Source organism: Cotesia glomerata, linkage group LG2 (assembly GCF_020080835.1).
Source record: "Cotesia glomerata isolate CgM1 linkage group LG2, MPM_Cglom_v2.3, whole genome shotgun sequence".
In the NCBI taxonomy this organism is placed as follows: Eukaryota; Metazoa; Arthropoda; class Insecta; order Hymenoptera; family Braconidae; genus Cotesia; species Cotesia glomerata.
Genome location: NC_058159.1, coordinates 1,670,764 through 1,686,672, shown reverse-complemented (window position 1 = coordinate 1,686,672; position 15,909 = coordinate 1,670,764). Strand labels below are relative to the sequence as shown.

The 15,909-nt window shown below is 30.6% G+C and overlaps 1 protein-coding gene across 1 annotated transcript; it reads left to right on the top strand.

Moving 5' to 3' along the window:
• The first annotated feature begins 2,022 nt into the window (after positions 1-2,022).
• Positions 2,023-3,699, top strand: LOC123259603. Its single transcript, XM_044720197.1, has 2 exons — positions 2,023-2,167; positions 2,253-3,699. Exon 2 carries the CDS (start codon positions 2,377-2,379, stop codon positions 3,622-3,624), a length of 1,248 nt encoding a protein of 415 aa, XP_044576132.1. The 5' UTR covers positions 2,023-2,167; positions 2,253-2,376; the 3' UTR covers positions 3,625-3,699.
• Positions 3,700-15,909: the final 12,210 nt, after the last annotated feature.

Here is a 15,909-nt window from a genome sequence, read left to right as displayed (position 1 = left end):
ATATATTTTATATATTTATATATATATGAATATATGAAAAATATATCAAAATGCATGTAGGTACTCAAATGAAAGCTCTTGATGAGTGTAACATCAGGATGAGCTTATATCTTTAAAAACGTCAATTATATGGGTGATTCTCTGTAAGGATGTTTTTTGCTGTCCCAGGTATTTTTTTATTAGAAAAATTGTTATTTTGTTACTAAAAAAAATTTATTACGAAAGTAAAAAAACATTTCTATTTGGAGCATTGAAAACTAAAATGGAATAAATTTTGGTTTTTTTGCTATAAAATCGTAAACCACCGAAATGTCAGTCCCCTGGGCTGTCCCAGTCCCAAAATGAAAACTTTAAGATTAAATTTTAAGTTATTCGTCAATAATATATAATTTGATCCATAATGTTTATAAACTTAATTAGTTAACTAATAATCTTCTTCAATAAAAAGTACCGAAAGTTAATTTGTTTAATTAAATTCATTAAACCAAAGTTTGTCCCAGGCATTTTAAGATCAGTCCCCTGCCAGAAGTTCAAAGCCAAAAAAAAAAAAAATCTAGCGTGTTATTTTACCTTTTGTAAGGTTTATAAGGATCTAACTAGCCGTAAGTTAATAACCATAGGGCTGTTAGTGCTTTATCGCCATTTTATTTAGTGTCAAAGCACCGTTTTTTCTGGAAATATGTGTCTGGCCACTTCAAAATTCAGTCCCCTGGCAGCTATTTTCGTTAATAATTTATTTATAAAATTGGATCCATAAGTCTTAATATTATTCTAATTAATGTAAACATTAATTGAGAACTTAAAAAGTTGAATGCATTGAAATAGTTTGCTTGATTTTTTTCAATTTGATAAAAAAAATCAGTCCCCTGGCAGTCAGTCCCCTGTCATGTTATATAGCAAAAGATACACAAATATCGAAAAAGCAAAAATTAATTCGGCTATTTATTTATTATAATTAAGCTGATAGTTTTGTAGCCCTTGTTAATTTTTTTTCTAATAAAATCAAAAATAATTTGGTCGAGCAATTTTGTACAGATTTAAGACGTCCTTACAGAGAATCACCCATATATATATATATATATATATATATATATATATATATATATATATATATGTAAATATAAAAAATATATAAAAATTCTTAAATATTGGTGTTTTGAAAAATATAAGCTCATTCCGATGTTACACTCATCGAGACCTTTCATTTGAGTACCCACATCAATTTTTCATATATTTATATATATTATATATATGTATATATGAAAAATATATCAAAAATGCAAGTAGGTACTCAAATGAAAGCTCTTGATGAGTGTATCATCAGGATGAGCTTATATCTTTCAAAACGTTAATAGTTAACAAAGTACAGTGCAATTTAACAAAAGTCATTATTTAATAAAGCAAAATTTGATTTATTTATATTTTAAAAGTCACGGCAGTCACATAGTGACTGCAAGGTTGCTAATTTATAAATAACAATATGAAAAAGTATATATCTACGGAATCGGACAGAAACAATTGTATGGGTTGCGTCTCCACGGGTACAGTCTTGCGCAAAAATTATGCCTTACTTAGCTACAAGCTCATATACATTTGCGTTGCGTATAATCTCTAATTTTTTGACAATATTGTACCATGACATCTACTTTAAGTTTGTAAAAAAAATTACTTTATTGATTATTGCTAAAGATCCTCAGAAGGTGGCGCTCTTCATCATAAATAAGATTCCTTAAGCATTTACACTCTTATTTCCCTGCACTCGATTTAAGATCTAGATTTATTCTGCTAATATCGAGCAAAAACGGCTTCCTCTTACTGTTCTTATATCCCTACTTTGATGCTCCTATACCAATCCTTTAGTACGTAAAAAAGTCCCCGAAGAAGTGCCCGAAGTATCTCGAATACATCCGAGTAAAATATTTCTCGCTAAACTGCGCATGTGCCCGCGATCACAACGGGAGAGTAAGAACTCGGTCATGCGTAAGCAACTCAAGACTCTAATGCGCATGCGCCAAGTATTGTGTGAAAGCAATGAGAGAACGTATTCTGTTTTCTGTTTACTTCTATCTACCTTTTTTTAACCTCAGTAAAATAATAAGTGATTATGCGCAGTGTCTCGCATTGCTGAATTATTAAACAAGAATTATTAAATCAGTTATAAATTATGGTACGTATAATTTATTTTCCAAAAGATGATTTAATTTTTTTTTATAGTTTATTAAAGGATCCTTTTTTTTTTCTTTTTTTTTTAGATAAAAAGTGTGTAATCACATAAAAAGAGAACATAACCGTAAAAGTGCTAGTGTATAACTAAATAATTAAATAATATAAATAACTAGATAATTAAATAATTTTTCGCAAATTGTTAAATTCAATATGGCGGACTATGTTTCGAGTCAAGTTAAGTCTTTAATAAAATATGAATTAGATATTGATGAAGATCGGGATAATAAAACTCGGGAGCCAATTGTAGTACATAGTTGTAGTCAAGAGAGGGCGCCACCGGTAAAAGATGCTTCTAAAATTTCTGATAGTAAATTAAATAATTTTTCGTTGAATCAAGATAGAATTATAAAAAATGAAGTTATTGAAATTGATGAGCCTGTTGTATATAAAAATAAAGAAGATTTAGTGGAAACACCTAAAAATATCGTTTTATCAGAAGCTAATGATGTTAGATTAAACATTTCATCGGAAAATATTCCTTTGGAAGTTAATAATAGCAAAGATCAGGTTCAAGGACAACAAATACCTTTAAAAGCTGCGGAAATAGCAAACCAAGTGAAAACTTCAGAAGAATATCAGGAGACTTGTCGAGTTTTGTGTAAAGATCAACTTCAAACTTTGAATAGTGCTAATCGATTGAGTGATACTTCAAAGGGTCAGGTTATAGTTTTAGAACCTCCAACAAAGCGACTGAAGACGGAACAGAAATTCTACGGGGAGTTTGAAGCTGAGAAAACTATTAACAAACTAAGTCCACCAAATGATGTTTCATTGAATTTTGAAGTTGCTGGCTCTGGAGAAATTGAAGTTGATACTAAACAAGTTTCAAATGTTCAGATTGTTGACAATAGTAAAGACAATATTGGTGAGGTTCAACAAAATACGGCTGTTAGTTTTGATAAAAAAGTGTTTGCGTTGAAAATTTTGAAATTGGATAAAAACACAAAAATTCAGCCTGTTTATAGTCACGGTAAAGAAGCAGATGAAGATTCTTGTGAGATAGTATACGAAAAAAATATTACTAATAAACGGAATCACAATTATTCTTCATGTAATGTACAACCGGTGAAAAAAGTGCTTTTAGTGCAGATTGACCAGAAGACAGTCAGTGAAATTTTAACTGGTTCATCGTCCAGAGTTAAACTTCCGATTGTAAATCTACAAAATAACCTAACTTTAGGTAATAATTGTAGTTCCGGAAGCAAAGCTCATGATAATTGTGTGGTAGGAAGTGCTAGAATGCCAATGAACTTACCGACGCCTCAACCAGATGTCTCAGCAACCACTCGATCGATGGAAGACCCTTCAACTGTCTGCGTTCCTGAGTGTGAGACCTTTCCTGCAGTAAATGCTATCGGCAAAAGCCAGTTCTTCTTCGTCGATGTCGACGGTAGTTGATTGATTGCTATTGATTTAAGCCAATATTTGTGTAAATTTGTTATATTTTCTTGTGAATAAATAATATTTAACGAACTGTTTGTTTGCAACTTTTTTATTGATACTCACTAGTGCGTAGTTTCTGGGGTTAGAGAAGTTATAAACTTTGGAAGTAGGGTATAATGTAGGTTAAGTTCATTTTCTGCCCAATGAACCAGTTGAAAGCTGTAGAATCAGCGTAATTGTGCACGGAAAAAAAGTTATCTGATTTATTCAAAATTTTACTTTTGTTTTGAACTTTTGACTTTTTTGATTCACGAAATAACTCTTCATTTTCTCATAAAATAAATATCAATTTTTTATGTTTCTGTATATGTTAAAAACGTATATATTTTTTCTTTAAGGAGATCCAAGTACCCTCCTAGTGTAAAGAATGTCTATAAAAAAATAATACGTAGAAATACTTTTGTTATGCATCGTTAAATTAATTAATAACATTTTTGAGGAAATTTTTCGAAAAATTTACTCATTAAGTAATTATTAACATTTAATTGACTAATAAAAAATACAGCACTCTGAATTACCGGTATACACTTGACAACACCGCAAGAGTTCCCTAACCTTCAAATTTATTTATGTTTACTGTCTAACTAAAATGACTAAGATGTTCTAGCATATAAAAAAACCGCGGTTACTTATGCGCTGAGTAACTGCGCAAGCGGTGTTGCCAGATCAAATACAAGACTTTAAAGAACGCGTTCCGAGTGATTTTTTATAAAAAATATAAAATATCTCCGTAATACGTTCGGAAAGCTACTTTTTTTTATTGTTTTAATCGAAGGCTTATTATTTTTTCAATCAAATTCAATGAAAATAAAATTTTTTTTGAATCGGTAATTGCATTAAATTCTTAACCAAATACCCGGCTGGTGGAATCTCCATTTACCTACATGTAAAATTTCAATTTTCAAGCCTAATTATTTGATTAAATATTCCGGAAACCTAGTGTTTTTTAATTTTTTTATTAATTATTAGGCTACGTAGATTGAATTTACCAATTTTCAGGACGTTTTAAAAATTTGCCTATTTTGCGTGGATCTCTTTAATGAATATCAGTTCTAGATTGAAGAGCCGGTAACGTCGCTTCAAGATAATACCGACTTTTAAAAAGCAAACTATAACAAGTATCATATGTATCCATTCAACAATGTTGACAATAGTAATTTACCTTGAACAAGCTATTATATATTCTATTTGTAACATAAACCCTATTAACCATCAACCCATCAAGCACAAACATCTGCGCATAAACGTGAAATCCAGCGTCAAATATGACATATTTAAATTACAGTTCAAGTGAGCTTTGGTTTTGTGTAGCTCTATTCACCCGCGATCGCACCGGTATAAAGGCTTCGCGGTTATCTGCTGTCAATACCAACAGGATAGTGCCATACGACACCATACCACATACGTACAATACCGATAGCAATAGATCGAATGTAACCGCGAAGACAAACAGATCTACTGTTTCCGGCAACCGCCGCATTTTCGTCGCATCCCTCACCGAAATTTTTTATGCATTATTTATTTCTATACATATAAGGTAAAAGACCCAATACCGGAACGACGAAGGGTACATGACTGGTTTTTATTACTTAGAAAATATTCAAATGGTTCATTAGTAATAATAATTCATCCAATCATATAGAATAAACATGTAGTTACACGAAAATAATTAAATTTATCAATTTTGTCGAATTTAATATTAAAAAAAACATGTTTTTTGAAAAAGTCTAAAAGACCCAGTATCGGAACACCTTAAGGAAGTACGAGCACCAAGACAACTTTTGATAAAAGGCTTGATTTTTTTTTAATATGAAGTTTAAATATGTCTTAACAAATTCTGAAAATTTGAAGGAGATTGCCCGATTATTTAAATAAATAATTAACTTTAAAGTTGAGCAATTTAACATTGGTCTTATGGGGTAACCTCCAAACATTGATACATTTCTGTATTTTTCTCGTAAAACTGTCGGTGAATATTTTTAAAAAACTTATGGATGAAAGTAAATATATTAGTGATAAATTTAATTCAAAAAAATTAACACTTGCTCGACTAATTAAAGTGTATTAATTAAAAGAAAAATAAATCCCGCCATTAGCCAATGTTAAATGTATATCTATATATTGAGAAAAATCATATGGTTACTGCTTTCCCCTTACCGCGCTAGAGTGGATACCTATCCCCACCCCGCCTAGCGCTCGTACTTCCTTAAATGCCTAGTCCCAATACCGGAACGATAAATAAAACTAATTTTTTTAATCTAAAGAGTCCGCTTTTCGTAAGCTGGATTAATTAGATAATTAATTAACAAATCATAATACTTTATGTGAATTTTTCTGAATTTATAAAACTAATTTATAAAATGTTATCTTCGACTTAACTTTCGGCATCCTACTACTACCTATAAAAAATTAAGCAGTTAATTCAGAACTCAAATGACATGTATGCATAGTGAAACTAACAATAATTATTTAATATTAAAAAATCAAATAAATTTTTACTAAAAATCAAAAAAAAAAAATAAACGATTCGAGGTTATACTTGACGACACTTATGTAAAAAAGAAAATTTCAAAACAGAAATTTGCTTTTGTTCTTCAAGTTAAAATTTACGAATATTTGAAACAATTTTTATAATAAAATTACTTTCTGTATTGAATGTTATTTCACAAAAACTTTTGTTGTTGTGCTTGATGTAAATAATCAACACAGTATATATCGTAAATGTCAATAAATAATATCAATATGGCTGACTGTACCGATACTGGGTATTAGCTCATTTCGGGTGTACCAATAGACGAACAGTAAATTTTAAATAACAACTGGGTCTATTTTGTATTATCAATTAATTGCATCGAATTCTTAGTATTTGTATTAATACATAAAAAAAAAATTTTAGTGAAAAGTATTTCCATTAGATTTCTATGAGCTTAAGATCATCGAGTGATTTCTTAGCAAAACCATTAAGAGACCTTGATAAGTCAGAAATCTGAGACTATTGACATCATTAACATTTTTTTTCAATATTTCCAATATAATTTAAAGTTTCATTCATATATTTTATTATGTAAAAAAAAAGATTGAGGTTTCTAATAAAGAAAAGTTTGTTTAATTTGATTGAGTACGAGATAAAATATAAAATAATAATTGTCAAATCGTTCCGGTATTGGGTCTCTTACCTTAGATAGTTACAGTTATTTTTAGAACATTAAGCTGTGAAATCCATCTAGAATCAAAAGCTAGCTGATATAAGTAAAGCCAATAAATTCATCTTGATAAAAAAAATTTATGCTTTTGACATATCGATTGACTTCCATCCTCAAAGATTAACAAGAGATTTATTTCCAGCTTTTTCACGATTCTTTGATTCTCAATTCAGTTAATTTTTTTTTTTTTTTTTTTTTTTTTTTTCTGTATTTATCGAACTTTTTTTTCGATTCCTATATTCTATCTTCTATCCATCCAATGCTATGCTATTGGTCAAAGGATCTTGGGTATTAATAGTGCACAATGTGAATGAAATACGATGAATAAGGTCAGTAGTATAAGTTGATCGGTAAAAAAGTAAAAAATATTTTTTTCGCTAAAATAGAAGAAATATGTACATACACTTAGTCATATACGTCAGTAAAGGGTTTTACATATGTAGGCATGTATGTCGGGCGTAGGAGGACGTCGAGCATATCGGCTGGGGCGTGGCGTGAATATTTCACGTATACCACCGACAAAACGAACCCATGGAGAAGCTTTAGTCGAATAGGTCAGGGTTCAACGTTACTTCTCTTTATCTTTTTCTAGTTGCAGTTGGATTTTTACGTACAGTACAGTAGTCCAGACTATTTTCTCTCTCAGCTCACTCTCTACTCATTTGAGCATCCTTTTCCTTTTTCAACATTTATACCGATCGTTTTCTCTTAACTCTCTCTCGTTACCTACAAACTGAACGCTATTGGCATCAAATATACAGTTATACGCCGGATACGAAACACCAAGAGGGTGGTATTTTCCCCGATTCGAAAGTTACCCGAGGGATTAACGTTACGACATCAAACTTCTACGTACACGATTTTCTCTAGATACTCATCGATAATGCCAGCTTTTAAATTATTTTTCCCTCATTTTTTTCATTTTATTTTATAACTTCTTTCTTCGGCTAGTTTTTTTTAGTTCACAGGATTTTGCTTTTTTTTTGCTGATGCTAATTATGCTGCTAGTGGAAGAAAAGTCGCATTAGAGGAAGAAATGCTTGTCTTGCCACTTTTAAAATGTTAAGAAGAAATTCTTATTACTTTTTAATACTTTTGACTGTTAAAAGTTTAAGATATTTTCAAAATATGCTTTTAAATAATTGGCTTAGTGATAATATAAAATATCAATGCATACTTCTTTAATAGTTTTTTACTAAAGTTAAAAATACATTTATAAATACTCCAATAAAATTAAAATTTCCTTTAGTAAAAAGTTGATGTGACGTTCTCATTGTTGTCGCTTTTCGTTGCCATGGTAATCGTTGCTATGGTAACCGTCGCCATGGTAACCATTGCTATGGTAACCGTTGCTATAGTAACCGTTACCATGGTAACCGTTGCTATGGTAATCGTCGCCATATTAACTGTTGCTATGGTAACCGTTGCTATGGCAAATTTTTTCCATGAAAATAATCATAACTTTTATTAAAAAGTTGATGTGACGTTCTCATTGTTGTCGCTGTTCGTTGCTATGGTAACCGTCGCCATAGTAACCATTGCTATGGTGACCGTTGCTATAGTAACCGTTACTATGGTAACCGTTGCTATGGTAATCGTCGCCATAGTAACTGTTGCTATGGTAACCGTCGCCATAGTAACCATTGCTATGGTAACCGTTGCTATAGTAACCGTTACTATGGTAACCATTGCTATGGTAATCGTCACCATAGTAACTGTTGCTATGGTAATCGTCGCCATAGTAACTGTTGCTATGGCGAATTTTTTCCATGAAAATAATCATAACTTTTATTAAAAAGTTGATGTGACGTTCTCATTGTTGTCGCTGTTCGTTGCTATGGTAACCGTTGATATGGTAATCGTCGCCATAGTAACTGTTGCTATGGTAACCGTTGCTATGGCGAATTTTTTCCATGAAAATAATCATAACTTTTATTAAAAAGTTGATGTGACGTTCTCATTGTTGTCGCTGTTCGTTGCTATGGTAACCGTCGCCATAGTAACCATTGCTATGGTAACCGTTGCTATAGTAACCGTTGCTATGGTAATCGTCGCCATAGTAACTGTTGCTATGGTAATCGTCGCCATAGTAACTGTTGCTATGCTAACCGTTGCTATGGCGAATTTTTTCCATGAAAATAATCATAACTTTTATTAAAAAGTTGATGTGACGTTCTCATTGTTATCGCTTTTCGTTGCTATGGTGACCTTTTTTTGGCAATGGTTATTATAGCAACGGTTACCATAGCAACGGTTACCATGACAACGGTTAAATATTAATGAGTAAAATTTGTAAAAATATTGATTAATTAAATTGTCGATAATAAACATTTTGACAGAAGCGCGCAAAGCGCGTTCGATTTTCGATAGTTATTTTATTTCTAATCAATATTTAGTAATAATATTTAGAAACCTTTTATGTGATCAGCGAGATTTCATATTTGTAATTTTAAAAAATTTGCCTTAAAATTTATTATATTAGTTAAATTGATTGTACTAGTTAAATTATATTAAAATTAAATTTAAACCATATTATAATTAATCATAAACGTCTTTATTGTATCCACTATTGCAAAAGTTATTTTGTAACAGCCTTGACATTATTAAACAAATAAATAAAATTTTTTTTCCAATCATTTTATTTATTATATATCACACTTCTTAATTACTTCGTCTTTTATCGATTAAAATTTAACATTTACCTTCTCTAAAACAAATTAAATAAGAAGTAAAAAGTAAAAAAGCCTAACATTAAAAATTGATTTCTGCCCAAAAACATATAAAGCCCTTAAAAGGTATAAATTAAGGAAATTTAACCATAAAAACTATAAATAAATAATTAATTCGTTGTCCGAATTTTTTTCTTGATTTTGATACTCTTAATTTAAGAAATTTTTCCTTCAATCGATAAGGGTGAACACTTGATTCAAAAATATCGCGTGCCTAACGTCAAAAGGGCGTATTACAGCAGTTAGATAGGGTTTTATGCCAAAAGGGCGTATAAAAAAAAATCAGGATTTTTTATGAATTAAAAATTTTTTCGCGTAATAAAATGTTTATATTTTTTATAAATTTCTTCTTTTTTTTCAGACGAAAATGTAAAAGATGAACGTATAGAAGGTGCAGGAATTGTACCCCAATAAACTTTCCGTATTTTGATATTAGTTTTTTCTAATATTTTTTATCTTCGAATTATTATAATAATTTCTTGCCCGCAATGGCTGCAATAAAAGATATATTTTTGTTTAATTGTATACTTTAAGCGCAAGCGTAGGTATGCTCTACTCGCCTAAAAATTCAAACCACCGATTCCGTTGGGTAAAATTGGTGTTAAAATCCATAATATGTACACGTATAAAATGATTTTGTTGAAATAACAAAAGACGGGATAACTGAAACATTTGTTCTGGTAACAAATGGGTGTAGTTACAGCAACAAATCCATCAGTTGCATTAACAAAATGTTTCAAGTTGTACTAACAAACCAATTTGCTAATTCACAAAATCAATTTGTTGCCCTAACGAAATCATTTTGTTGCTGTCACAAAACGACTTTGTTGTTGTTACAAAATGATTTTGTTGCAATAATAAAACTAATTTGTTGCTAAAATATTTTCCGAATCAGCTATAGCTGATTATAGCATATTTTTAAATCATGTATTCACTTTATTACTTTAACAAATTGTCTTTGTTACTCCAAAAAATTCTTTTTGTTATTTTAATAGAATAATTTTGCTGTTTCAACAAAAAAATTTGTTATACCAACTAAAGTATTTTGTCGAATCAACTTAAAGATTTTGCTATAGTAACAAAACTGTTTTGTTGTTATAATATATCAATAACTTGTTATAACCTAAATTTTGTTATTTTAACTAATAATTTGTTATCCCTATGTTAACAAATTCATTTGTTACCACAAAATATCTTACGTTATCTTAACGAAATTTTTTGCTGCGTGTATGCATAGAATGAAAAACACCTTAACGGGAAGTTAAAAATTATATGCCCTTTTGGTTTTAGATTACTAAATTTTCAGTTTACTAAAGCCAAAAGGGCGTATAACTTGAGACATACGCCCTTTTGGCTTTGGAAATTTTTTTTTTATTTTCAGGCTTAGAACATGTTTACAAAAGGATTGGCACCAAAAAAAAAAATTAGGAAAACGGTTGACCCTAAAGGCCATCCCTGCAACTTCCCGCTAATTCCGTTAATACCTGGCCGCTTTTTTGAGCTCTTCGAGCTCAAAAGTACAATCTGTGTGTTGTTTTAAGCTCTCCGAGCTCAAAAAGATACCTTTTCTATGCTTTTGAGCTCTTTGAGCTTAAAAGTTTGATAGAAGTTTCATAGAACACTATTTTTTGAATGTTCATACCGCAATAACTTTTGAATGAATGAACTGATTTTTACGCGGTTGGCGGCATTCTACGCAGTTTTTTAAGCCTCATAAATAATTTCTTAGTTTCAATTGGTCAAACTAGAAATTTCGGAGCAACTCTGAAAAAACACTTTTTTCGGTTTTCTTTCGTTCACGATATCTCTCGAACGAATCAACCGATTTTGACCGGATTGGCGGCGATCGACGTGGTTTTTCAAGGTTGAGAGCTGATTAGTTTTTGGAATCGATCGGTTGAGCCGTTTAAAAGTTATCCCAAAAAAACCACTTCAGAAAAAATTTTTTTTCCTACTTTTTTTTAGATTTCTCCAAATTTCTCAAAATCTATCGGTCCAAATCGGTTTAAATTAACAGAAAATCTAAGTTTGGCGAAGCCCTTTCGAATGGCACCAACCGCGATGAAATCGGTTCAATCGTTCAAAAGTTACAAGAGGTTTACATACTTACACACACACACACACACACACACACACACACACACACACACACACACACACACACACACACACACACACACACACACACACACACACATACAGACATAGTGACACCCTCGGGGGAATAGTCAGGAAAGCTTCCTAGGACCTCAAAACGTCGAGATCTGATGAAAACTCGATTTTCGAAAAACGGGGTAAAACCAATAACTTCCCGATTTTTGAAAATTTTCAATTTTCTTAGCGGGAAGTTAAAAATTATACGCCCTTTTGGTTTTGCAAAGTCAAATTATACGCCCTTTTGGCATTAGGCACGCGATATGATCTTCAGTCGGTATAACCAAATTTTCTAACTAATTACAATTGTACATTGTAACTGATAGTGCATTTTTAATTAAATTGCTACTTGGACTAGTTTCTCGAAGTATTACATTACACAAATGCCATTTCGAGTCGAAATAAAGTCAGAAACTAATGCAGCGGGCAGAAACAAGAAGTTCCATCCTATTCCTTGGGACAAAACTGATTAGCTTACTCACTGATTCACATTGACCTAAAATCGTCTTGTTTTGAATTTCTGCAGACATTTAACTCTGTTACAATTACTTATAATAATTGTAATAAGACAAAGTAAAAAATTATTTACTATCGACGACCTGTTTTCAATAATGGAGAAAAGATGATTGAAAAGGACTCAAAAACAATAATTTAAACCAGAAAAACGTTAAAGAATTCAACTTTAATTTACGGATGTAAGAAACGGAATAATGAAAAACGTGATAATTATGCTGAAACGAATTTCTCCCCTAGAACATTACCAAGTCAAGTACTAATTCCAATCAATTAATTGAAAGTATTCGCCTTTGTTACTAATTCTATTTCCACTCGAATAAACCTGATTCTAATCATTACCTTTCTGATTTCATCTTACAAATTCAATTAACTTAGACTGAGAATAAACAATTCGCAGATAAATAAAATATGACCCTCTTTTATAGTCACAGTACATTACCCGATATCGAAATTCACTTCACATTTACTACAAAAATTTTTAACATAAAAAAAAAGTTATTTTACAGTAAGCAGATAAAATTATTTTTATTTATTTATTTTTTAAAATTAATCGGCTCCAGAATTCGAGTTCCCTAAAGGCCGTTAGTATAATTTACATAGTGAGCAAATAAATAAATCATCATTTATACATTTTTTTCATGTAAATAATTTAAAATTATTTTTTATTTATTTACGCGTGAATTTAGAATTAAGATTAAAGATCGAGTGAAAAAATCAAACAATAAATATTCTTTCTACATACAAAAAATTAACTTCAATCAAGTAAATAATTTTGGAGAAATTTTTCTTGGCTTTAGTAAATTTTACTTGATTCAAGACAATAAAATTCTTCAAAATTATTTTCTTGGTTCAAGAATTATTCTCTTGATTAAAAAGTTAAATTTTTATTTCCAATGTACGAATAAAAATAACCATTTTTTATTTATACTAGGAATTTAAATTGCGCCTTGATTTTTCAACCAATAATGAATCGAGGACAATATAAACTAGAAATTAGTGATTATTATTAATTATTGATTACTAAAAATTATTATCTTTTTGTTTTTCTCTTCTCTCAGATCTCTCGGATCTCTTAAATCTTAAATCTTAAATCTATCTTCTCTTTATAGATACTACCCGTGTAAAAAAAAATCGTCTTAAAATTTTCTTAAAATTGTCATTCGTTTAAGGTCTTAAACGTGACACAAACTAAGACTCTTTTAAGACGCCGAAAAAAAAATTCTGAAAGCAGATTTTTGAAAATTTGGTTCTCGAATTTGTTGTGAAAATTAATTTTTAGACATATTTTAGACGATTTTACGACTTTCTAACCGCAATATTTTTGAGTAAGATGTTTTTAAATTGAATTTAAAATTGTTAAAAAATTATTATCTGACAATTTTAAGACTTTTTTAAGACGTTCCGTTTTAATGTTCCGAGGCTCTGTCGCTGTTAGCCCATCTTAAAATAGTATAAATTTTTTTTAAGATTTTTTTAAGAATAATTTAAGGTAATTTTAAGACAATTTAAAGACGCTCCATAATATTTTTCTGGAGCTGTCACGGTGATATCATCTTAAAATAGCCTAAAAATTTTTTAATAATTATTTTGATTTTTTCAAGACTATTTTAAGATTTTTTTAAGACTATTTTAAGATATAAGTCTTAAAATAATTTTTAAATAGTCTTAAAAAAATCTTAAAAAATTTTTAGGCTATTTTCAGATGACATCACAGTGACAGCTCCGGAAAATTATTATGGAGCGTCTTTAAATTGTTTTAAAATTATCTTAAATTAGTCTTAAAAAAAAATTTAGACTATTTTAAGATGAGCTAACAGCGACAGAGCCCCGGAACATTAAAACAGAACGTCTTAAAAAAGTCTTAAAATTGTCAGATAATAATTTTTTAACAATTTTAAATTCAATTTAAAAACATCTTACTCAAAAATATTGCGGTTAGAAAGTCGTAAAATTGTCTAAAAAATGTCTAAAAATTAATTTTCACAACAAATTCGAGAACAAAATTTTCAAAAATCTGCTCTCGGAATTTTATTTTTGGCGTCTTAAAAGAGTCTTAGTTTGTGTCACGTTTAACATCTTAAACGAACGACAACTTTAAGACAATTTTAAGACGATTTTTTTTACACGGGTATTTATTGTATATAAACATTACTAAACATTCTACACATGAAAATGTAAAATATTCTTGTAAATTGCCGAGGGCGTTTCTTTACAAATAAATAAACATTTTTACGATATAGTATATTACATACCTAGGCCAGTAAAATAAGAAAAGTCTCAGATCACATGTAATTGTTGGCCGAGGCGAAGCTGAGGTTGACAAACATGTGATCTGAGGCTTTACTTTTTACTGGTCAAGGTGTGTATACTATTTTCTGCTCGACGTAGCCGGAATGTGGCAACTTTGTTTAGCGCAGCGGCCAGAAAGTTGCCACTTTCCGGCCGGAGGGCAGAAAATTCGATGTACTTAGTTAACTTAACACTTATTTTTATTTCATCTATTTTATGTAAGAATATGAAAATAACTATTTCTTATTTATATTTTATCAAAAAATAATAAAAAAACAATTTATCAATAAAATTTATTTACCAAAAAACACTTCAACATCTCTCCTTATTCGATAATTTTTTATTAACTATCAAGGACGATGTTGATCATGAATCGTTTGTAGATTGAATTACCCCAGTGACGCACTGTCATCATTTAATTTAACAAGATATTGGTGACACGTGCGTTGGGGCGATAAATGTAGATCGTATTGAAGAAGGAGGAAGAAAAGAAAGAGCACAGGTATCAGGCATCAGACACAGACCCCTGGGAACCATTAGCCAAAGTGATGTCAAGCCACGGTAATATTCCCCGACGTTGATGAGATTGTCCTCCATACTTTAATGCACTTTTGTTGATTAAAAAAAAATATATATTTAATAATAACATTGACATCGGCAATAATAATACCTGTCATAATATGTTTACGATAATTTTCCTCTACGCGTCATTTATTCGATGAGCAATTTTTCACGCCCAATAATTCAATTAAATGTCTCGGTCCCGGTTATTAATCACCCTGCTTGGAAAAATTCGTTGAAGAAATTTACTCTCGCGAATAATGATAATGATTTGGGAAAAAAAAACTTTTTCCACTCCCATAGCTTTAGATATTAAGTTATTTATTATCTCGGATTGTCGGAGGAGGTAAGCAATAAATTTTACGACAAAGAGGACGTCATCGAATGGAGGGTATAGATAAATTAAGCCCGTGGTAGGTAAATGCTCTAAAAAAAAATGTATCTGTAAGTATATAGTATAGATTTGTATAAAAAATAAAAAAGTTGTTAAAAATAAATAACAACAGGGCCCTGGTGTGGCATAAGCTTTCAGTAGTATTGATTATAGGTTCCTATCCACCACCATCCAGGTAGAGAAGAACCAGCAACTAGCAACCAGGGTCAAATGCCCACCCTCTTACTCGCGGCGTAGTACTCTTCCGCCCCATTTCCATCTATGTCGTTAGCTCTCACCTTTCCTACTGTACACTCTAACCCCTTCTCCCTTCTCCTGGTATAGACTAGCGCTCTTGTTGAACCTGAACCCAGCTCTACTCTGCAAATCTGCAATACTAGTTTATCCGGTTAAC

Coding starts and splice junctions, on each gene's coding strand:
- LOC123259603 (XM_044720197.1), top strand. CDS start 2,377: ATGGCGGACTATGTTTCGAGTCAAGTTAAGTCTTTAATAAAATATGAA.